General features: G+C 39.0%; 2 protein-coding genes across 2 annotated transcripts; both read right to left on the bottom strand.

Annotated features, from left to right (window-relative positions):
• Positions 1 to 1,248: 1,248 nt before the first annotated feature.
• LOC146477946 (uncharacterized) lies at positions 1,249 to 4,292 on the bottom strand. The gene is made up of 3 exons (XM_085112680.1): positions 3,734 to 4,292; positions 2,995 to 3,097; positions 1,249 to 2,585 (listed from the first exon to the last, which is right to left on the bottom strand). Exons 1-3 carry the CDS (start codon positions 4,085 to 4,087, stop codon positions 2,152 to 2,154), a joined length of 891 nt encoding a protein of 296 aa, XP_084968806.1. The 5' UTR covers positions 4,088 to 4,292; the 3' UTR covers positions 1,249 to 2,151.
• A 3,696-nt stretch (positions 4,293 to 7,988) lies between these two features.
• Positions 7,989 to 23,037, bottom strand: LOC146477945 (phagosome assembly factor 1-like). The gene is made up of 17 exons (XM_085112653.1): positions 22,808 to 23,037; positions 22,586 to 22,668; positions 22,262 to 22,345; positions 21,995 to 22,038; positions 21,558 to 21,637; positions 20,914 to 20,993; positions 20,103 to 20,206; positions 19,332 to 19,444; positions 13,825 to 13,901; positions 13,532 to 13,588; positions 13,256 to 13,339; positions 12,469 to 12,551; positions 11,823 to 11,869; positions 11,549 to 11,598; positions 10,941 to 10,999; positions 10,066 to 10,138; positions 7,989 to 9,008 (listed from the first exon to the last, which is right to left on the bottom strand). Exons 1-17 carry the CDS (start codon positions 22,869 to 22,871, stop codon positions 8,940 to 8,942), a joined length of 1,251 nt encoding a protein of 416 aa, XP_084968779.1. The 5' UTR covers positions 22,872 to 23,037; the 3' UTR covers positions 7,989 to 8,939.
• Positions 23,038 to 23,054: the final 17 nt, after the last annotated feature.

The raw sequence follows: 23,054 nt of genomic DNA, 5'->3' as shown, positions 1-23,054 counted from the left end.
GCAATTAATGGGTTCGTCGCGCACTTTTCAAAATTTTACTTCTGTAAATAAAACATGCGACGTTGGATGGTATTGCATATTATTTTTTATTTGAGTGTACAAAGCTTCTGACACTATTCAAGGAACACTAATAATATTTGTCTTGTGGTGAACATGTACCATGAACAGCGGATACAAATTTTTTCTTGAAGGAAACGATAAAGAGTGATTATAAATTCGATGAAGAGAAATCTGCTTAAAAGCCCCTTTTCCTTGCGTGTAAAAACGCCAACGGTAAATAACAATGAGCTTAAATACCAATAAATTATGGCATTTTGAAAGCAAATGAATCTGATTTATTTGGCCTACTTCCCTTTTCAGACGCTTTGAGATGCGACTCCACCGAATACGGAATATATTTTCTCCCAACTAGCTGTCATTATAAAGCTGTAATGTCGTCTCAAAATCGAATTTAGTTTATAGTATCTCTTTAATGGTTTTGATTACTATCCGTTCAATTTCGGCCGTTTCCTGAAGTTTTGGGGGAATTCCAGAAATCCAAGATGACGGATACAAGATGGCCGCTATTTGACATTCATGACGTAAGTACCACGTCATGTGGCGTCATCACTTTCCGTTGCAGGCCTTAAATAAAAACAAATTTGGACTCAATATTTATTCTCCAAGTCTCATGATCATTGTCATAGCTTTTATACTTTAGAAGATATGTAAGGGCGGAATCCGTCACCCTCCAGCCCAAGAAGACAAAAAAAAAAAAAAAAAAAAAAAAAAAACAACAACAAAAGAAGTGACCGGTCTTGATAGCGTTAATAAATATTGTTAGACCTAGCGCCACCAACCACAATTCATGACTTTCTAGGACATTTATCTGGAAACAATTTGGTGAAGATAGTCAATTTTCATTGAATTTGCTGTTATCATTGTAACCGATTCATGTTTTCCTCTTTTTCTGATTATTTTTTTGTTATTCTGTTGGTTTTTGATTATTTGTTTTTATATCCATGGGATTGGTGGCTTTTCGAAGCTTTTTAAGAAATTTAAGATGGTGGATCCAGGATGGTCGCTGTTTGGAAATCTTAACACCGTGACCATACCATAAATGGAAGAAATTCTGTCCAAAACTCAATGTGCAGAAAAACTGGGACTGTCGAGAAATGGTATCGTATCGTTGTGTTATTCTTCTCTTAAACTACAATACGTACGAGGCAAACATGATAGCAAAAATATGAAAGGAAAACGTTGTTTAAAACTGGTAACTTTATTGTTAAACACGCAATACACTTAACATGTTCTATATTCTGAAAGTTAATGTTTTTATACGACAACCTGTGTTAATAAAAATGTCAGGGAGATATCAAACGTTCAACGAGCTATTTTTTCAGTCAGTGGAAAACAAAAATCCGAGTTCTCCCAAAAGTTGTCGAACCGATTACTAGTTCGGACGCTCTACCACTGAGCTACAGGAGACTCGTGGTGGGGGAACTAGCTATAGGCCATTAAACTAGGCCGCTACAAGTGACAAACCGATCCTGCTTAGGACCATGGGTTACTTAAGCATAACGTGGTTCTACTTCGTTACATTTGCACCAGAGGTGAACGTGTATTAAGCAATAATGGCTAAGTGACTGCTTTTAGAATAAACGTCAGACGCAGTAAAAATGGCCAGGGATTTAATTTTATATAACGTTTGATCACTTCATGCACAGTCTATGCACTGAAGCTGGTGACTCACGAAATCCCTTACTCGGTGAAAAACTGCATAAAATAGTATGACAATGGAGAACATGGTATATAAACGGAGTAATAAACATTAACGCCGAGATTGTACAGTCAGTATTGCAAATCATTAGAAATTCAATTGCCTAACACGCTACCACTACGCTTACCATATTTGAGAAGTTTCCTTTTAAAACAGGCTAAGATGATAGAAACAGCTCGCTGGGACTTAGTAAAAGGCGACAGTGACTGCTTAATAGAAATGACCGTTTAAAAGAGTTCAGAATTACAGTAACTAAGGGAAGTAATTTTTCGGGACTTTGACAACTGACCGCTTAATACAGGTTCGATTGTATTTGTTTCGCTGGAAATCTCATGACTTCCTCTATACAACAAGGTGTGAGAAAAAAAAAACGGAAAGAAAGAAAGGATCCTTCACTTGTACAGTCCAAAAACATCGGTACATGTATGGCCATCGTTGTCGTCCTCAACGCCATCTTTGAAATCTTCATGGTACCAAATTCTAAACTCCTCGCCAGCTGCTACCGTCAGGGGAGGGGACATTCTGCTAAACACCAGCTCGGACGAGTTTGGATGGTAGCCATTCAATGTGTAGGAGATATTTTGATACCCTTGTGGGAAGATTACTTTGTTATTCGCATTAGTGACAATCGTGCCCATGATTGAACCATTCTTACAGGCCCAATGGCTTCCATACGGGGCATTCTTTTTGTTGCACGTGACGAAGCCTGAGCGGTATACGAGCTTCAACGCGATCAGAATTCCACTGCATTTAATAGTGAAATTCCCGTACGAGTCGTTCTTTGCACCAAAACAAATGTTCTTGTTGAATTGAACCCATGATGTAGCTGAAGAATCGAATAAAGAGAGAAAATAGATGTCAAAATAGAAAACATTTTCCCAGTGCCCAGTGTAGTGCTATAGCAACACAAATAGGCGTTTGAGAAGAAGATAAACTCAGTGCTTAATTATAGCTGATGAGTGGTCGGGGGAAAGGGGGGGGGGGGGGAGGTGGGGGTTCCCGAGACTCCACCCGAAAGGGGTACATTTTCAATTAAATAAAGAGAATTGAGTATTTCTTGATCTATTTATTGCGCGCGTCTCAGTACGTTTTATCACACCGTAGCATTTTGCATAAGCGTAGTTGTGTATCCTTAGCGATGAATTTTAAGATTCTTATCATTATTGGTCTAAAAGTAGGTTGCTCGGTTTACGTGGTCACCGATTATGGATTAGTTTTACAAATTAAAAATTTACCTTGTTCAATACTTCCAGGAGCCCGTTCACATAAAAACCCATCTGTCGCATATAGCGGTCGGCATGTTGCACCATTTTCACAAGGTTTGTGTTCACATGGGCGCTGAAGTAAAGAAAAATTAAAACAATTGGTAAATGTTTTCTTCGTTTACTTGTAACCATAGCAGCAAAACAAATAACTCAAGTGCCAAGAGTTCCAAAAGTAACGAGAAAGGAGAAGGCAAAAATTAGGTGTTCAGAATACAGTCAACTCCCTTTATTGCGGACACCCTCGGGACCGCGAGTTTAGTGTCCTTAATAGCTGGCTAGAGTCTGTTAAAGTGGGAATTTATTTGTCAAACTTCTGTAATTTATTTTTGCGGGAGATTTAACTGTAGTCCGTATTATCGGGGTGTCCGGCGTAATAGCGAGGTGTCCGTAAGGCGAGAGTTGACTGTAACAGTGCAATACGAAATACAAAGAAGCTAGGCTTCACATTTCACACGCACTAACAAAATATGACAAACTGCGACTAACCACATACAGGGACCAAACAATTACTTCAATATAATACCCCTGATGTAAACCTACATCCGTTTTTCTTGAAAAGCTCGTCAGACGTATAACGGCAGACATTAATAAATTCGCCAAGGATTTCACCTCTTAATTCGCCGGCTTTTGATTGAACATTAATTTCAATATATATTTTGGGGGAAAATAGAAAAAATTATTATTCTTTAGCAAGTATTATACGACCTACCATGATGCTGTAATGGTGATAGAAGGGACTTGGCTCAAACCTGTCCGGTATATTGTACTTGTCTTCGTGTAGCAGTTTGCAATTATCGATGCCAAGGTAAATGCCGAAGTTAAACGAAAAGCAAAATTCTCGTTTAAGGCACTCTAGGGCGCATGCCGTGGAGTCATACGTCGTGAAAGATGCGCTCGGCAGTACGTTTAGAACGAAATTGAGCTCTTCTACGAATGTTAATCCTTGGCTTCTTTCCTCAAATGAAGGATCGACGCGTCCAAGAGAATTTCTCGAAAGAATTAAAATTGTGGTAATGAAAATGTAACCGTACAAAATTCTTCTGTTAAACCATATAGGCGACATTTTGCTGGCTGATTTTTGAAAGCTTCTTTCTGAGAATCTTAAGACACTGGAGACTTCACGTCAGAAAAAAATAAAATAAATTAAGGTGTAACTTAAATAAATATATAATAATTGAAAATAACTGACGTGTGGAAGTCAACCGAAATTAGTGGGCTATGTAAACAATTGACATAGAGATGTGCTGATATTTCTAGATATTTCAGTGAGGTCTAATGCAATTTTATTTTTCGGATCGAGATATTCCGATGAAGAATAAAACGCAAACGAGAGCATGAGAACCACAAGAAGTAAAAGGCAATAAAATAAATAGAAAAAGTGAATGAACAAAGAATGACTTGCTCACCTGGCGAATGTTCTTTGTTTTGTTCTGAGCTTTTGAGCAAGAACTACAAACACAGCGACAGTAATTTTTTATCAGTTTCGACGTTTCCTTGATAGCTTGATATGAGCAAACGCTCTGAGTTTGATTTAAAATATATGCTGCATCATGGACCAAACATTTTTAGCGATTACGCTGCAAGGTCAATGATTTTATCTTCCAAGACTTCAAAGAATAAAAAATAACCTATACTAGTAATAATATAAAATACAAGGTAGTATCCCTATGCTATTAGTTGCAGAATTTTCAAGCATCCCAAAAACCTTTTAAATATATATAGTCAACATTTGAAATGACTTCTCAAAAGAAGCCACCTTCATGAAAACGAGAATGAAAAATTATGATAATTAACGGGAAGTTTTTCAAAACCATTGTAACGTTTACAGATCGTTATCGAGTGTGAGAAATAATTAAAATTAAATATAGACTGGGACAGATTTGGACGTGTCCGTCAAATTTTGTAACCAGAATTAATGCCAGAGTCACTTCAAAACTGAAGCGTGCATAAAAGGACCACCTGTTTTTGCCCCGTTCTTGAGTATTGTTGTCTGTTTTCCATCACTCTCTTCTACACTCAGTCCCTTCCTATCCTTCCTTCCTAGTGGTAAAGGCCTTAGCTTATACCCGGAATCTCGGCAGCCGCCGTCCGCATAAGCTCCCCGTCACACAAGCTCCACTTTACAGACTTCTTTTCTCCCAGGCGTTAACAAAAGCACAAGTGCATGAAAAGTTTAGCAAAGACAATCGCTCTGCTCGTACGTTTTTACATTTTGGCTCATTTCTTTGCCGTCCTCTGCAAGACAGCAACGTCAATGACCAAATTCTAGGTTTGGTGGGCACACAACGGTGAATTTTCCATTCTCTTTCTTAGCTTGAACGCAACTCCTATCAATTTGGTTCCTGCAGTGGGTAGTTCACCTTTTCTTTATAAATTTGAACGAGTTGAAATAATCGCAAAGTAACAAAAGTACATTTGATTTATATTTTCGAGTGACGTTTTCGCTGGCGTTCCTGTTGTCGCTTCTAATGTTTCCTATTATATTCCACGTACGCCCACTGACCGGTTTAGGATTAACTCTTTTGTACAATCTTCGTGCAGCAAGTAGCCTTCTGAACATGTTTTAACGATTTCTATGTAATCAATAGATTTTAAGTTAGCTTATTTTATTCATCCTTGCTTTTTAATCGTACACTGCAGGGTTTTCGTTAGTTAATAGGCTCCTTTTGACATATAAAAATTCAGCTTGACAATAAGGCCAAGAGGACACAAACAAAGAAAATTCGATAATCATGATTATTTATTCTGTTGTTTGTGTCCTCTGTAACTTGATATCAAGTTAAATTTTAATATTTCGAAAGAACCCTATTAATTATAAATTTGCGCAATTCACCCTATTTTGGGCTATAATGTGACTGTTATTGTTATAATTGAACTACCAGCTACTACTAGAGAGCTGTTCCTTGGCCCCTAGTGTGGGCAATCTCAGTGTTCTGACGTCACTGAGTTCAGGATGGTAAGTCCAAGATGACGGATCTGGGGAAACATTGCCTAACTCAAATATAGATATATTTAGGGTAATTATATTTATATATATTAACTAAGACTTAGCCGCGCCCGTTCTGATTGGCCCTTGTCCATGATCTTTTGAAGGACATACATACAATAAAGCGATGTCATTACGTGTGCGACGTGGGCGCGATCAGGATCCAGAGTCCAAGAACCGATCCTGACAAAGATTCAAGAAAGACCCTCGCAGTATTTACACAACTTAAGCAGTTGCGAAAAGAGAGCCTGAAAAAAACAGTTGAAATATATCTTTCATTCATTCACATTAATTTAGTCGTCCTTCACGGGTACCCGCAGCTCCCAGTTGGCTTGATAGCTCAGTTGGTAGAGTACTGAACGGGCATCGCAGAGGTCATGGGTTCAAATCCCGTTCAAGCCTGAATTTTTTCAGGCTTTTTTTCGCAATTGCTTAAAGTGCCCCTAACCCTTCAATTTGTTTTCTTTTGTTAGATTTCCATATCTTTCAAGAACTGATTTTCGAAAAAAAAATTGAAAAATATTGAATCCTTTTCTTTTTACGAGCGGTAGAAGTGAAGGCAGTCTTGTCGACATTTTCACCTATCGTTCGCATTAGTCCCCCACTCGGCCAAATGTGTCCAAATATGGAGCGTGACGTAAGAAAAGGACATCGTGCAAAAATATCCGAAGATTCGCGGTAATGCTTCAATTGTGAACAGAGAAAATGGTTGAACAATGTGTGGTTTTTGGATGTAGCAACTCTTGAAATGTAGAGTGAAGGAAACAGCATGCATAAGATTCCTTCTGAATCCCTCTGGTGTCCTTTTCTTACGTCACAGAAAGTGTCAAATATAGGACGCTTTTCATTGGCTCGTTCCTAATGAGCCCGCGAGACCAATTTTTTTTCCAGCGGGGCTTAAAGCGCGCAAAAATTAAAAAATTTCAGTAACTTTTAGCGCTCGTAAAAAACAAAGGATTTAATATTTCTAAAAAAATTTTTCGAAAATGAGTTCTTCACAGATATGGAAATCTAACAAAAGAAAACAAATTGAAGGGTTAGGGGCACTTTAAGTTGCTTACCTGTGAGGGTCTTTCGTGTTCTCATCACCCGACTGACCAAATTTTAAAAACCATAAAGAATCCTGGATTTATTGCCTCTGCTCCCAGAATTTTCTGTTTGTTAATGTTTTTTTTTTTGTTATGAGACATCAAACCGGCAACTGTCTAATGTCTTCCGGAAGCAAGAACGGATGACGAACAACAGCGCAATGTTAGTGTTGTGACCTGGCAATGTAAAATGTCGGGCATTCATTTTGTAGAGCGTAGATGTTTTGTGAATCTTGTCCTCCAGGCCCCAGTTGTTCAAAGGCCGGATAACTTTATCCGCTGGATAAGGCACTTTTCAGCGTCTAAAATATACTTCACGTTAAATGTTGTAGGTTTTCGTACACTCCCCAACTAAGCTCTGGTTAGAGTATGCATATTCGCCTGTGCACGGGGAAATACTGAAATCTTTGCACAGATTGAAACTGTCGGATAGTGACTTATCCACTGGATAAAGTTATCCAGCCTTTGAACAACTGGGGCCAGGCGTCTTCCTGTCTCTCCAATATAAAGCTTCCTGCAGGCATGATAATTAATGTAGGTACATTTGTTTTGCTTGCGCGGCTCTTTGAAGGATTAACCGTGGATAAACATAGTACGACTATGACTATAAACAGGTGATCTAACAGTGATCAGCATCAAATTTCTCCTTGTAGTATCACTGCTTATTCAAGCTTTGACGTCATGAGAATTAAGGTTATGATCACCCACGGTTAATTTTCTTGATATTTGAATAACGACAATAACGTCTCCCCAGTACTTTCGTAAGAAAAGTATGGGAACGAGATAGGAGAATTTGGTCTTTGATATTAGGGGTTAAAGGCCTCCCTTACTCAGGTCAGATTACCGGCCTTTTGTTATGTTTGAGCATCAAAAACGACATGAACCGTCCATCAAGTTATCACAATATTTCAGTTTATTTGACAATTTAACTCAATACGTTACACGTATCACCAAAATCAATCTAAATAACGTAATTTAAACTCTTCTCATAACTTAACCACATCACATTACGTAAGGATCTACATGTAAAATGGTTCCCATTATAAAATCTTATATATTAAGCATATACCCAATTTAAAAGGTAACTTATAAAATAACCTCAAATGAGCGCGCGCTCTGATGTGTGACTCCCCGCTTTAATTAGAAATTGTTGCCTTTTAGACCAGACCATTAAACGTATTCAATGTAAAATGAAATGAGTTTTTCAGCCGGATTTATAAATTCTTTGGAAACACGATAAATTTTATAAATTAGAAGTAGGAAACACTGTAGAAGCATGCACCTAGGGCTCGATTCCGTAACACTTCGTCGAGTTCCCAAACTTTTAACAGTGTTTCCATCACTTCATATAAATAGTTTCTTAAAAGTCTAACTCTTCCAGCCCTCATGAATGCAATATAAAAGTTTCCCTTTATGCATCGATCCCAACTCAATGCGTTCAGTCATACACGATAAGTAAATATCTCAGGAAAAGGTGGTCACTCCCCAGTTCGCTCCTCAACGACGTGATTATCACTTTGGTGGAAAACTGGTGTTAAAAGAGCTAAAAGGAAATAGAGTTACCAGGAAAAGTAGATAAGGGGCGCTTCCACCATTTGATCTGACAAATTATTAAAACCAACGGCACCAATCAACGCGTAAAATAAAACTAGGATCACCAGTTCTTGACAAAATGCAAAGGGAATTTGTTTCCCTTTTCCAGCTATAATACAATCCCCACCAAAAATCCCTCTCTGCTTTGTACCGGAGACCACGCCGTATTTTTTTTTTTTTTCAAGTCTCGTGATATAGACGCCAAGAAACAGCAAAGCGTGAACGCTCAGATCGACCAACTGCCGACTTCATATCGTTACAGGGCTGCTGTGATGGGGATACAAGGTCACAGAGGCCAGATGGTTGTTAGCCATCACCTACAGAAGAGAAACGTTAGTTAAATATGATGACAAACGCGAAATAATTTAAACGCGTTGAACTCTCAAAATTTGAAGAACCTTTAGGACAGGATTATCACAAAACTAAAGATGGCTTTAGCCTTTTGCGGACACTCAAATTGCCATCGCTTTTTCGCGGAGTTGTTTTTTTTTTAATCGTTTGCAATAATCTTTTTCTTGGCGGACTATCTTCCCTTCGTTCTCCTTATTCTGAACGCTTGAAACAGATTACACTGAATACTAACTAGCTCCTCAGTTAAACTTGAAATGAAGTGCGGTTAACACCAAGTCAGCTGTTCAGCTCTTTCGCAAGGTTTAAAACAAGCGATTGAGTTAGCGGTTGGGCATGCTAAGCCTGGCGAATAATGTCTGGTACAACAACAAAACAACAACAATCTCAACAACTGTCTCCAGCGTGTGCCTTTGTCGTAAGTGTCGTGTTCTACTGTAAGTAGGGTAAAAATCGTATCGTTAGTGTTGTAATTAGCGTAAGTATGATAGTGTAAGTAGTGGAAAAATTGTATTTGTAAGTATTTTAAATACCGTGTTGTAAGCAGTGTACGTATCACAATGTAATTATTAAACGTAAGTATTTTAAGCAGTGTAGGCATTGTAGTGTAGTGTACGTAATTTCGTATTGTAAATAGTGTGTTTGTGCATAGTTAATAAAGGTAATGGTTATGAAACCTGACAAACTTCTTTTGTTATATGTTTTTGTTTGCCTTTTTGGCCTTGACCCTACACAAACAACAATAGAATTTGGAATGTGTTGGAGCAACTGACCAATCGAAACGTTTTTGTTAGGATGTTCAACAGTAGTGTGAACGTTAAAACCAAGGGTTGTGCAGGGTCGCGGCCCTTCCAACATAAATTACAGCACCATTGTTTTCATGGCAAGTTTTCCTAACCAGTCCCTCAATTAACTGTATGGTTTGTGTGTCAATTAAAAACAACAACAACAGCAACAACAACGACATCCAAGCACCACAAACAACGAAAATAGAAATAAAGAAAAACAACTAGTATGAATACGTACCTCAAATATCATGTGTTGCAGGTTGTAACAGAAGGTAGAACCGAACGGGTTGGTTGTGTTAGTTGAAGAAGATCTAGGAAGAGAGCAGAAAAAGATGGATTACTAGACAAGTGGACAGCACCAACAACTAGTCTGGTAAAGTCACTCTAAACTAAATCCATTTCCTTCTTCGATTGTCCTTCATCGATGTCTGATTGTATAACTTGAAGGTGGGAGTCTTAAATAAAAATCGAACGAAAACTACCAATTGTTGACAAATACGATCGAGAGCAAGGGGAAGAATGAAATCTTGGAAAATGACAATTTGGCCTTTCCTTATCGTTTTAAATTGTCTTAATTCGTATTAACTTTTTTAACCGGCTTTTTTTTGTAGCTTTTCTTTACATCGAAAATCAGTCCACGACCGACAAATCTCATATTTTCCTGGCTGGTAAGACCAAAATAGAATGGCGTTCTCCTATGCCGAACGTAATAATAATAATAATAATAATAATAATAATAATAATAATAATAATAATAATAATAATAATAATAATAATAATAATAATAATAATAATAATAATAATAATAATAATAATAATGAATAGGTTTTTAATAGCTCTTTTTATATACTTTTAACTTGTAAATAGCAATTTGTGTGGAACATTTTAATAAAGAATTTTCATATTTTTTTAATAATAATAATAATAATAATAATAATAATAATAATAATAATAATAATAATAATAATAATAATAATAATAATGGTATGTAAGTGTTAGTACGCTATGACACAAGTCTCAATGAAAGAATGAACTGGTATTTAAATTCAGCACTTGGTCTCAAATATCAGTGTAACGTTGATCGTATTTGACCGCGTTTCAGTCTGTTCTTACCTGTTCAATACAACTGGAGCTTCCACTGGTTTACCCAGATAATCCTGCACGCTATCCCACTAGGAGAGACAAGAAAACATCGTGAACATACGCTGGGATCAAAGTAGCTTCCTAAACATGCATACATTCTTCGGCCTCTGAGAAAACAAATTGTTTCCTGATCCTGTCATTTGAAGTTTGGAAATTAAAATTAGCTTTCAGGATCTAGATAATCTAACGCGTTAAAAGCTTTTGATTCCTTCGCGACAGACCGCGTCTGGAAAGGAGACTGCATGCTCCCATACCCAACATGAAGTGGAAGGTCACCCTTTCGAAAAAAATTCCGCGAAGGAATCGAAAGCTTGAAAAGATTTATTTTTTTATTAGTTCATGAAAGCTATAAGTTTTTAATTTTGTTTTCCATTCTTCGGCCTCGTTGCGCAATTTAGAGGCGAGAGGAGAAAACTTCCAACGTTTTTTGCAACTTTTTTTCCTTAAACAACTTGTAATATGTACAAGTATTGTAATGTACAACTTGTAATAACTTGTCAACTTTTTTTTCCTTAAACCAAACAAACAAATAAAAGACAAGCAAACCAAAAAGCACGTGTTGTCAATCACATAGTTACCTTAGTGCACGGAGTCAGAACAAATGGCGTTCCGTCATCAAGAACTGCATCTGCAAGAGGAATAGAAATTAAACGACGGCCGGAGAAAACGTAGGCTGCTAAACAACAACAACAACAACAACAACAACAAAACCCGAACCAATTTTCAGAGTAATTCTCGTTCATATAGTGCAGTATTTTAAAATATATAACATCTAACTTTATCGTAACTTCTGGGTGCTACTTGGGGATCTTTTTCTCCGCAACTTTACGATGAGTGAAGTAAACCAAGTACCTTTAGAGTCTCTCTGAATCCCAATCTTAAATTCACAGCGATGGTACCTGCAAAAATTTCAAATTCGTATTAAAAAATAAAACGGAGCATACATTTCGGGTTCCTTAATAATTAGATAGAACATACTCCATCGAAGCTGATGTAAACCCATTGAGCAAAACCTACGTAGGATTAACCTAACATCAACTTTATGTTGTAAGTTTGGAAGGCTGGCGTTGTTGTCGCTATTAACAGATAACAAGGTATGAAAGTTCATGAACCCCCATCCCCCAAAAAACTTTTTAATAACCTACGATATGCTGATTTTAAGGCTATGTTATCCTACGCATTTTTGACTTTTAGCTCGTTGCACAGTTTTGTTGCGTCGTTGTGAGACAAGTTGTAGGAAACGAGTAGTGCAATTTTCGCTGAAACATGTCTCGAGCGCAACGTATTTGCTGCAGTCAGCGCATGCTGCACGATGTAGAATCGAGATCTATGCAGTGCATTTGCTTCTCGCAAAAAACTACGTATTTCGCGAACCTTGCGTCGCTGTCCCAACATAACTGCGAGACAAGTTGCAGGAAAAATTGCCTAGCATGCCGTTTGACATTAAAAATACCGCAGATTATAATAGACGCATTAATTGACAGTTTTCTCTACTGACATGTTGAAATTGTAGTGTCCAGGGAAGTTTGTGTGCAGAATAAACTTCTTTACCAAATGACTGCAAGCATCAAATAAGATGTCCTGAAATGAAAAACAAAAGGAAACAGAAAATCATAAAGACAATTAGATAAGCTGCCGTCGGAATGTTTAAGATTAGGGAGCTGAAGCTGCGACGACGACAACGCCAACGAAAACGTCACTTGAAAATTATATAACTTTATTTCTTTTGTGTTAGTTCGCTATCATGTCAACTCGTTCAACTTCTACAGAAACGGCGAACTATATTAGTAGGCGTGGCGTTCAAATTAAGAAAGAGAATAAAAATTCACCGTCGTGTGCTTACGTTCTCCACAAAACCTTGAATTTGGTCATTTCACGTTGTTGCACAGGACGGCAAATTAAAGAAATGTGCCAAATTTATAACGCACGTGCAGAGCGATTGTTTACGGCAACGACAACGCCCCAAAGCAAAAACAATCGCTCTGCACGTGCGTTTTACATTTTGGTACATTTCTTTGCCGTCCTCTGCAAAACAACAACGTGAAATGACCACATTTAAGGTTTTGTGCACGACGGTGAATTTTTCATTTTTTCCTTAACTTGTACGCCACTCCTATCAATTTGTTTCCTGAATAGTTCGCCATGTTTGTAAAAGTTGAACGAGTTGAAATAATCGCCAAGTAGCACAAATGAAATGAAGATATATTTTCAGGTGACGTTTTCGTTGCCGTTACCGTCGTCGTTGCTTAAGCTCCCTCTTATCTCACAGCAGCCGCGATACTTACCACTCCTAGACTGAAGTAATTAAAGAAGTAGTCAGAACTTTTGGACTGAGCGAGTTTGTGTGGAGATGGAGAGTGAATCCGCATCTAAAGCGAAAAATAAATATTAAAAAAATTTGGCCATGTGATGGACTAACATGATGACTCGTATAGAAATTCAGCGGAGAGCAGTAAAGAATTCTTAGCATAGTTGGCTCACGCTACAGAAGCGCAGCAACAGGATTGGCAGGTGTGCCTGTCCACTGAAGTTTTTAATAAGAAAACATTCTTGATCCATACCTTGTCTTCAGCCTTGTAGAAGACTTTACATGGTGACCCAAGAGAACTTATTACATCCTACAAAACATTAAATAAATAAATGAACAAATATTTTTGAAAACAAACAAACAAACAAACAAACAAAAATGTTGAAGAAGAATAAAAAGAAGAATTTGGTATAATTATTTGTATTTATTTATAAATTTCATGTTATTATTCTTATTAAGTACAGCTAATTTATAAATTAAAACAACAACAACAACAACAACAACAAAACTGTTTACTTAGTAATCAATGCCGAGATCAATTCCCACCTGACATGAATCTCCAAACATGATGGTCCTTTCAAATGTTCGTCTTCTCAGCTCCAAGATCTTACCAGGACCAGTGCCTAATGGAAAATAGCAAAAACAAAGTTAACATCATTTTGATAACAAAAAGGTAAACTTTTGAGAACTGTCATGGATTTTCAAAGCGTTTGGACCTCAGCAGTTGACATTGACTCACATTAGTGTACTTCATGCACTTTTAACCAGCCAAGTATATTGAAAAAAATTGAATTCCATTTTAATGATGCAGTACTTAATACTGCCAGTTCTGCCAAAATCACCCAGTACATGTACCTCACCCAATTTACTGAAAATCGGCCCCCGTCTGTTTTGTGCTCCGATTGGAATTAGAATCATATTATGTTCACTTTTGTGGTTGTTGAAATAAACAGTTAAAAAAAAAAGGCTTTGTACATTACTTTAAAACATTCTGAGACACAGTACTATCATTAGAAATAAGAATAGCAGTGGTAAAGTGTAATTTACATGTACTAGTCGACAATTATTGTAGTGTTCAAGCATGATTATGCACCATTTGTCCAATCAGGATAAAGCTGTTATGGTTGTAATATATTCATAAGCGAAGTGCGAGTTAACGGTCGAGTTGTTGTCATGTAATATTCTGTGTGTGCGGGTGAATTAAAATGCTGATCTTAGATGCTGGCGGTCCGTTTTCATTTGAGAACTTGTACCAGCGTTCTACATTGGCGACGAGGATTTTTAATTCCAGGATTAATTCGAGAATCGACGGGTCATAAATTTAACGGTCAAGCAGTTAAAGATGCTGAGTGGTGAATCGGAATCAAGTAGCAGAACGGAGTCGAGTGGTTCGGTGATGGTTTCGTTAGATGTCGGTTCGTTGGCGGCGTTCGATACGAAAGGTGATCCGCACGGTTTGAGTCAACGGTGGAGAAAGTAGAAGCGCTCATTTAAGTTATATCTTACCGGAAAGGGAGTTACGGACGACGCACAAAAACGAGCTCTATTGTTGCATACGGCGGGTGTTGACGTCCAAGAAATATATTTTACTCTGGTCAGCGAGGACGACATTACTACTTTCGAGGCCACGATGAAAGTGCTGGATGATTATTTTATCCCGAAGGCAAACGTTCCTTTTGAGAGACATTTGTTCAGACAGATTGCACAGGAAATGGGCGAAACGGTTGATCAGTTCGTTTGCAGACTTCGCCAACGCGCGGCTAGCTGTGATTTCGGGGATAACGAGGACGACTATATTCGCGATCAAGTCATCGACAAGTGTCATTCGAGTGTTATCCGTCGCAAGTTTTTGGAAAAGGAGGGAGCGGTGAGTTTAGACGATTTGTTAAGGATTGCGAGGTCACAAGAGGCGGTCGATCGCCAGATGAAGGTGATGGGAGCAAACGCGAGCGCCAATCAAGTGAATGCAGTCGGTGGAAAGTCGAATATGAATAAACATTCTGCTAGAGTCAAGATATGTTTTGGTTGTGGTCAAGATGGTCATTTTCGTGGAGACAAGAAGTGTCCCGCGCGCGATCAAGCTTGTCGAAGGTGTGGTGGTATTGGGCATTTTATGGTTAGATGTCCACAGCTTCAAGGTCGTACTAGGGGTGAGTTTAGAGGTTCTACAAGTGGAGGCCGAGGTGTTACCGGTCGGGGCAGAGGTGCGGCTAGTGGGGGCGGAGGTCAAACCCGTTAAGGTAGAAGTACTGCTGGTGGAGGAAGATTTAGACCTGGTAGAACAAGAGAAACAAACCAAGTGGGCGGCGGAGATGATGGTGAACAATTTACCGGACCAGTTCAGCAGAGTCCTGAGTATGCATTCTTGGTAGAACAGTGCATCGACCAAGTGAAACAAAATAGTGGTTTGATAACTCTGGTCATCGGAGGAGTGGATTTAGCGGATGTCCTTATCGATTCACGGGCTACTTGCAATGTGGTGAGTCAACAAACCTGGGACTTGTTGAAGCAGAGAGGAATCAGGTGCGAGTCTCGCAAGTCAGCTAAGGCACTTTTCGCTTATGGTGGCACAGAACCATTACCAACTCTGGGCACTTTCACTGCAGATGTTATGCTCTCGGGCAGCAGTAATGGTTGTACGGCTGACTTCGTGGTTGTCAAGGGCAACGGGCGAACGCTGCTAGGTCGTGGAACCGCAGACGAGCTTGGTGTCTTACACATCGGTCCTTTCCAAGCAAATAATTTGAGCGGGCGAGCGGAGTGTGATATCCGTGAGAGATACAGCAGTTTGTTTTCGGGCGTTGGTCTCTTAAAGGGGTATGAGCTGAAACTGCACATTGACGACACTGTGAAGCCTGTAGCACAGCATGTGCGTAGAATTCCGTTCGGGTCGCGGAAAAAGGTCGATAAGAAGCTTGACGAACTACTGGAGCTTGACATAATAGAAGAAGTACCAGAGGGGCCGTCGGGATGGGTCTCACCTTTGGTAGTTGTGCCTAAAGGAGACGGAGACGTGAGGGTCTGCGTGGACATGCGCCGTGCAAATGAGGCGATTGTTCGAGAACGGCATCCGATCCCAACGGTGGAGGAGCTTCTACATGATTTAAACGGAAGTACCGTCTTCAGCAAAATTGATCTCAAGTGGGGCTTTCATCAGATTCTGCTCAGTGAAGAGAGTCAACACGTCACAACGTTTGTCACGCATCGCGGGCTTTACCGATACAAGCGGTTAATGTTTGGTGTGACATCAGCACCGGAGAAATATCAACAAATTATCTGTGATGTTTTGAAGGGTTGTGCGGGAGTTGCGAACATTGCTGATGATCTCATTGTTCATGGCAAGGACATAGAGGAGCATGATGTACGTTTGTTTGCAGTGCTTGGCAGGCTGAGTGAAGTGAGGCTGACTGTGAATGGAGACAAGTGCCAGTTTAGACTGACAAAGCTTCGGTCATGAACTAACAAGTAACGGAGTTAATCCAAGTGAAGAGAAAGTGGCTGCTATTAGAGACGCAAGACCTCCCAAGGACGCAAGTGAAGTTCGATCTTTCATGGGTTTGGTCTAGTATTCAGCGAAGTTCATGCCTGACCTAGCATCCATAGCCAAGCCCATTCAGGAGTTGACCAGGAAGGGCGTTACGTTCAAGTGGGGTGCGGAACAGCAGAGATCATTTCAAGAGTTGAAGAAGCTGATTACACAAGCCGAGACACTGGCTTATTATCAGGTGGGCTGCAGGACAAGAATTGTTGCCGATGCGTCCCTAGTGGGGTTAGGGGCAGTTCTAACGCAACAGCAGGGAGGCGTGTGGAGAATCATTTCCTATGCATCCAGAAGCTTGTCTGATGAGGAATGTCGTTACAGTCAGACTGAAAAGGAAGCACTCGCATTGGTCTGGGCGTGCGAACGATTCAGCATGTACGTTACTGGTGAAAATTTTGAACTGGAAACGGATCACAAACCCTTAGAGCGCATATATTCGCGTACGTCAAAGCCTTGCGCGCGAATTGAGAGATGGGTGTTGCGCTTACAAGGATTCAACTTTACAGTGGTGTACCGACCAGGGAAGACGAACATTGCTGATGCCTTATCTAGGTTAAACTCTGTGGAGTCATGTGACGGTGGCGAAAAGTATGACTTCGTCAAAACCATCGTAGAGAACAGCGTGCCTGTTGCTTTGTCACCGAGAGAAATTGAGAAGGCGTCTTACAATGATGAGGAACTATGTCAAGTGAAGAACTGTGTACGTTCTGGTAACTGGGAACGTTGTACACTCTCCTCGTACGTTCCTATCAAGGACGAATTGTGTATTTATGGTGAAATTTTGCTTCGTGGTACTAGGATTGTAGTTCCCAGGGTCCTACGGGACAAGGTCGTGAGATTGGCGCACGAAGGTCATCAGGGGATGGTTAAGACGAAATATCGACTTCGCAATAAAGTTTGGTGGCCGGGAATGGACAAGGACGCAAAAAAGGTGTGCAAGGTATGCCATGGCTGTCAGGTTACTTCAGGTTACGACCCACCTGAGCCGATGTCTCGTGTGTTGCCTTCTACCGCCCCGTGGCAAGATTGCAGTGCGGACCTGCTAGGTCCCCTGCCCTCGGGAGAAAGTATTCTGGTGGTGGTTGATTATTTCAGCAGATTTCTGGAAGTGGCTATCTTGAAGTCTACTACGAGCGCAAAGATTATTGAAGCGATCTCCCCGATATTTGCGAGATTTGGTGTTCCGTTTTCCCTGAGGACAGATAATGGTCCACAATTTGTGTCCGAGGAGTTCGAGACGTCTCTACGTGGTCATGGTGTTGAACATCGAAGGACTACTCCATTATGGCCGCAGGCCAATGGCGAAGTCGAGCGTCAGAATCGTTCTTTGCTCAAGTGTCTGCGGATCGCACATTTGGAGAAGAAGCTGACCTGCGCACTGAATTGGTTACATGGTTGACGGCGTACAGGTCTACCCCGCAGGTCACGACCGGGGCCACACCCTTCTCTTTGATGTTTGGAAGAGAGATGCGGTCCAAACTACCGGAACTGAGAAGAGAGACGGTGGACGTTTCACGGCAAGAAACACGCGACAAAGACTGGTCGAGCAAGTTGAAAGGGAAGACATATGCGGACGACAAGAGAGGCGCCGTCCCTAAGTCTATCAGAGTCGGCGATGCAGTGCTTCTAAAAGCAGAAAAATCGAACTAGTTGTCAAGTAATTTTCATCCAAGCCCATTTAAGGTCGTTCAGAAGACCGGAATGACGTGGGAGTGGAGTTCAAGCGCAACACAGCGTTTGTCAAGAAATACAATGTACCGGAGGGTGCGTCTGCGTCCGTAACCAGTGATGGCGGTTGTTCAGCTGATCGTGAAGGAGATGGACAGGAGCCAGGGCCAGCAGAAACAGCTGATCGTGAGGGAGACAGACAGGATCCAGAGCCAGCAGAAAGAGACAACGGACGAGATGAAGGACAAAATGGACCTAAACTGCCAGAACCGGAAGTCCGCCCGAATGTTGTCCGTAGGTCTACTCGCCAAGTCCAAAGACCTTCGCGGTTCAATGACTTTGTTTTCTCGTTAAGGAATTAGTTTGCGGTTTAAGGACAATGTTATGCCATCAAGTGTTTATTCTGCTTATATCGTGACTGCTAAGCTAGATTTTGTTTTGTTTTGTTTTGTTTGCTTGTAACGAATCTAATTATAAGGCTTTCGTTTTTTTTTGTTTAGCCTTGATACGTAGCGTTGATTAGGTTTCGTTTAAGAAAAGGAGGGATGTAGTGTTCAAGCATGATTATGCACCATTTGTCCAATCAGGATAAAGCTGTTATGATTGTAATATATTCATAAGCGAGGTGCGAGTTAACGGTCGAGTTGTTGTCATGTAATGTTCTGTGCGTGCGGGTGTATTAGAATACTGATCTTAGATGCTGGCGGTCCGTTTTCATTTGAGAACTTGTACCAGCGTTCTACAATTATCATAAGAGATCTCATTAACTAGTGATGTTTCCTTTTGCCATCATTTCATAGATGAACATACATTGTATTATTCCCTGTTTTGTCCTAGTTCTTACCTTCAGCAACAAGAAAACACTTGAGGCCAAAAACTTTCCCATCCTTGTTGACGATTTCAATGCTGTCAGCAAAACAGTTACCATGGAAACACTGAAGAGGCAGTGGTGGTGCCCTGTTATCAATAACAAGCTGAGTCAGAATAATGCATCAAAACTCTTAGCTACCCATTTGTCTAGTTTAAGGTACATGTGTGCAAGAACATTTTATGGGAATCCATACAAATTGATTACAATTTAAAGTGTAATGAGAAGGATGGATTGTAATTTACATGTATTATAATTTCTAAACATTATGAAATGTTACATGTAGTTCCAAAAAACTATTGATTCCATACCCCACGCTATGGAAGGGATTCAATTTTTTTTTGGCTTTTCGCCCCTAGAATTTCCAGTCCCTTTCAGCCCCTCCTCTCCCTGGAAGGGAGCTTCTTGGGAAGAGTGGGGGAGGAGGCTAATGCCATATTTTCGTGAACTACTGGGGCTATACACATTATCAATGATATTATGCCATAACAATAAACTCTTTATTGAACTAGCTTGGTCATCCTGCATTGATTTATATTGCTCTTACAGTAATCCCAACACACTTACATTTACTTGTAAGTTAGTATGTACGTATTACTTCATACAGCTGTATACATGTAAATTATATAACAAGATACTAACTTAGAAAATACCTTTATTTAGTCATTGATAATAACTTACAATGTAGTTTTATTTGAATTAACACTAAAATTATTTTTAATAACAAAAATCCAAGTGGCCTCACACCTTGCATCTGTCAGGCTGTTTCCATGATAAATTGACATACGTGACACAACTGGTGATGATCCGGAAGAGAACTTGAGAGATCCTAATCCATGAGTGTAGTAAGGCTATAAGAAATTAATGGCCAGATTATAAGAAAATGAAACCTGAATGGTTAGAGACATAATTGCATTGGTACAATGTCTTATTTTAAAAGTATGTCAGACTTTTATCTAACAGATTGGAGGGTTTGTGGTCTGAGGATTAAGGTAGCAAGGTCTGGCTGCACTTTCCGTTTTTAACACGACTAAAAATAATGACTAAAATCGTGTCTATTGCCGCTTTTTGTTTTGTTTTGTTTTTTGGTGGTTGTGGGGACTTTTCAAGCATATGGAAACATGAAATATTATGCCACTCAAGCCAAGAAATTGGAAATCAGTCATCCAAAAGGCATCTGGATAAACATTTAATTTAGTTATTTGATTTGATTTAATCTCCCAAAAAAAGATTCAAGCATGTTAGATGAATTTAAAATTAAAATGAATGCAGCTTTTCAAAAAAGCAACATTCATACGATGCCTGGATGCTATATATTTCTGGCTAAAACCTTGCTGCCAGATCATCCCCTAAATGATTCCGGTTAATTGCCTCCCGCCATGCTAGACTGATAACATTTCCCATCATGGAAACTTTCCCACTCTGTGACTTTGTTCACCATACACAGCCACTGCAGCAAAACACTGTCTTTTTTGGTTGCTTACTTCCACAATGGTAAATGTTCCCCTCTCCGGCCCTCCAATCTCTCTATCCCAAAGCCAAAGCGACAATCACATACCTCAAACTTTGAGTCAATAGGAAAAGAAAATGAAAGGCCTCTGAAGTTCAGAATAAACAGCTGGTGGTTGGGATCATACACTGAAATAATAAAAAAAAAAATTAATAGTGAAATTAGAAAAGAAAAAATTGAAAGGTCAATTACTAAATCTGCACACAAAAAGGACTTGGTGTGCATAGATAAATGAAAGAAAGTGTTGTATTCTTGCTATTCCAAACTAATAACCCACACCTGACCACTGAAAAGTTTTGTTTAATATGATATAGCTTGACCATTAAATCATCACAGATATTCAGATTTCTTCCACAGACACAAATTAATTTTACAAATCATGACTCAAGATTTAACTCTAGGATTGAAGGCAATAACATAGGTTCCATTAAAACCTTAACCAACAATTTGATCTGTTAAATTTTACTGAAATTTTTATCAATTAACACATTTTTAATTTAAGTAATTTGACTAATAATTTGCAGAAAATAATTATATTTTGTATAATTGCTACATGTATGATCAGGTATTCAAAGAGAAAAGTCAAGTGTCACCATTACTATTATTATTGTTACAACATAAATAATTATTAGATAAATTTGTAGTAAAATAATACATTAATTACAAATGAAACAAACATGTTATTGACAAACCTCCAGGATGTGTAGCTCCAAAGGACATGTCGATCTGTTCAATTGTAGGTTGGACTTGAGGAGAATTAAAGTGAACTCCACTGAAAAAACAAGAAAGTAAACAAACAGTTTTTTGATTTTAATAAAAATAATGCAGTACTATGGTTTGTTATCAGAGTGATCATTAGAGTTGCTGTCATGGCCAGATGTCAGAAAAAATAAAGTATGACTTTTAAAATCTGGAAATTCAATTTCTGGGAAAGAAGGAATAAAGACAGTCCTGATAGTCATCAAACACCCATATATGTTCTTATTACTTTGTAAGCGATCTTTATTCAAGTGCTCTGGACATTTAGGGGAGTAGGATTTTTATTTTGTCAAGTAGAAAATGTGCTGCCACTCTTAAATTTTATGTCAAATGGTTCTAAATGGATTAATTTAATAAGAGATAGTCATACCAGTATTTCAGCTTGACTTTGTTCATATTATAAACCTCAATTATCTGTGTAAGTAATGACAATGGCAACATTAGCAAGGGTTTATAAATTAAATCTTAAAAAAAATCAACCACACAGGGAAATAACTAGATTTATATCACTTAAATTTAAAATTATCAATTTATTCATGGATAACTATTTAAATTAATGAAAAATAAACAAAAGTTGTTTTCGTGTCCACTGCTCAAGCTGTCAATTTTAATATCATTATGATAAGCGAATTATTACCTTGAGCCTCTGAGATACAGGATCAAAGACAAGCCGTATTCCATCATTTGGAAGTTTTAGAACCAGATCCATGGCGAGAGGATTCTGATGTTAGAAAAGTGAACGGAAAAAACAACAGTGAATGCATTGCATTCTTACTTTTTTCCAAAACAGTCATGAAAATATTCTAAAATGAGAGGACTTTCATAAAACATTTTTAGCTACAAATCATTGGCAAAAACGAAAGCAATTGCTGCATTTAGAATAGCACCATCTGTGGAATTAGAGACCGAGAGTTACATTAACCAATGTATACTAAATTAGATTTCGGTAAGACAAGCTTACCGCCTCGCTGTACATAGCCTGCACGGATTTGATAACACGGCATTGTCGCTTGAGAATCTGCACGCATTGAGCAACAGGCATTCCTATAAACCACCAAAGGAACGCTGAGTATTAAACAATAAACGAGAATGATTCTTTTAACGTTAGGATGGAGGTAAGAGTAGATATCAGAAATGGGCGCGAAAAAAAGGCTTGCATGTACAAATTACGTTTGCAACTCACCGAGTATAAACTCCCATTGTTCGTTCCCCAGTGATCTTTCAGGAACAACCTCGAGATCCAACATGGCTGCTCAACTTCCCTCAAATATACAGGAAAGATTTCCTGCTGTTAAAACAGCACAAAATCGGCTGATTTTTGCAAAATCGTTTCCAAAATTGACCATAAATTCATGACATCATTCGTGGACATTCGTCGAAAAAATAAATTTTGTCTTGTTTACGTTGCGTCACGCATAATTTGTCAGGGA

Source organism: Pavona decussata, unplaced genomic scaffold, assembly GCF_977016875.1.
Source record: "Pavona decussata unplaced genomic scaffold, jaPavDecu1.1 SCAFFOLD_67, whole genome shotgun sequence".
NCBI lineage: Eukaryota > Metazoa > Cnidaria > Anthozoa > Scleractinia > Agariciidae > Pavona > Pavona decussata.
Note: the sequence above shows the minus strand (reverse complement) of the source record. Positions and strands in the feature narration are given on the sequence as shown.

Bases quoted from the DNA above. Each gene is read 5' to 3' on its own strand.
- LOC146477946 (XM_085112680.1), bottom strand. From the start codon at position 4,087: ATGTCGCCTATATGGTTTAACAGAAGAATTTTGTACGGTTACATTTTC. The intron at 3,098-3,733 runs GTAGGTCGTATA...TCTTTACTTCAG, and splicing joins ATCACCATTACAGCATCATG to CGCCCATGTGAACACAAACC. The intron at 2,586-2,994 runs GTAAATTTTTAA...TCGATTCTTCAG, and splicing joins TCCTGGAAGTATTGAACAAG to CTACATCATGGGTTCAATTC.
- LOC146477945 (XM_085112653.1), bottom strand. From the start codon at position 22,871: ATGTTGGATCTCGAGGTTGTTCCTGAAAGATCACTGGGGAACGAACAA. The intron at 12,552-13,255 runs GTAAGTATCGCG...TTTTCATTTCAG, and splicing joins ATTACTTCAGTCTAGGAGTG to GACATCTTATTTGATGCTTG. The intron at 9,009-10,065 runs GTACGTATTCAT...TCTCTTCTGTAG, and splicing joins TGCAACACATGATATTTGAG to GTGATGGCTAACAACCATCT.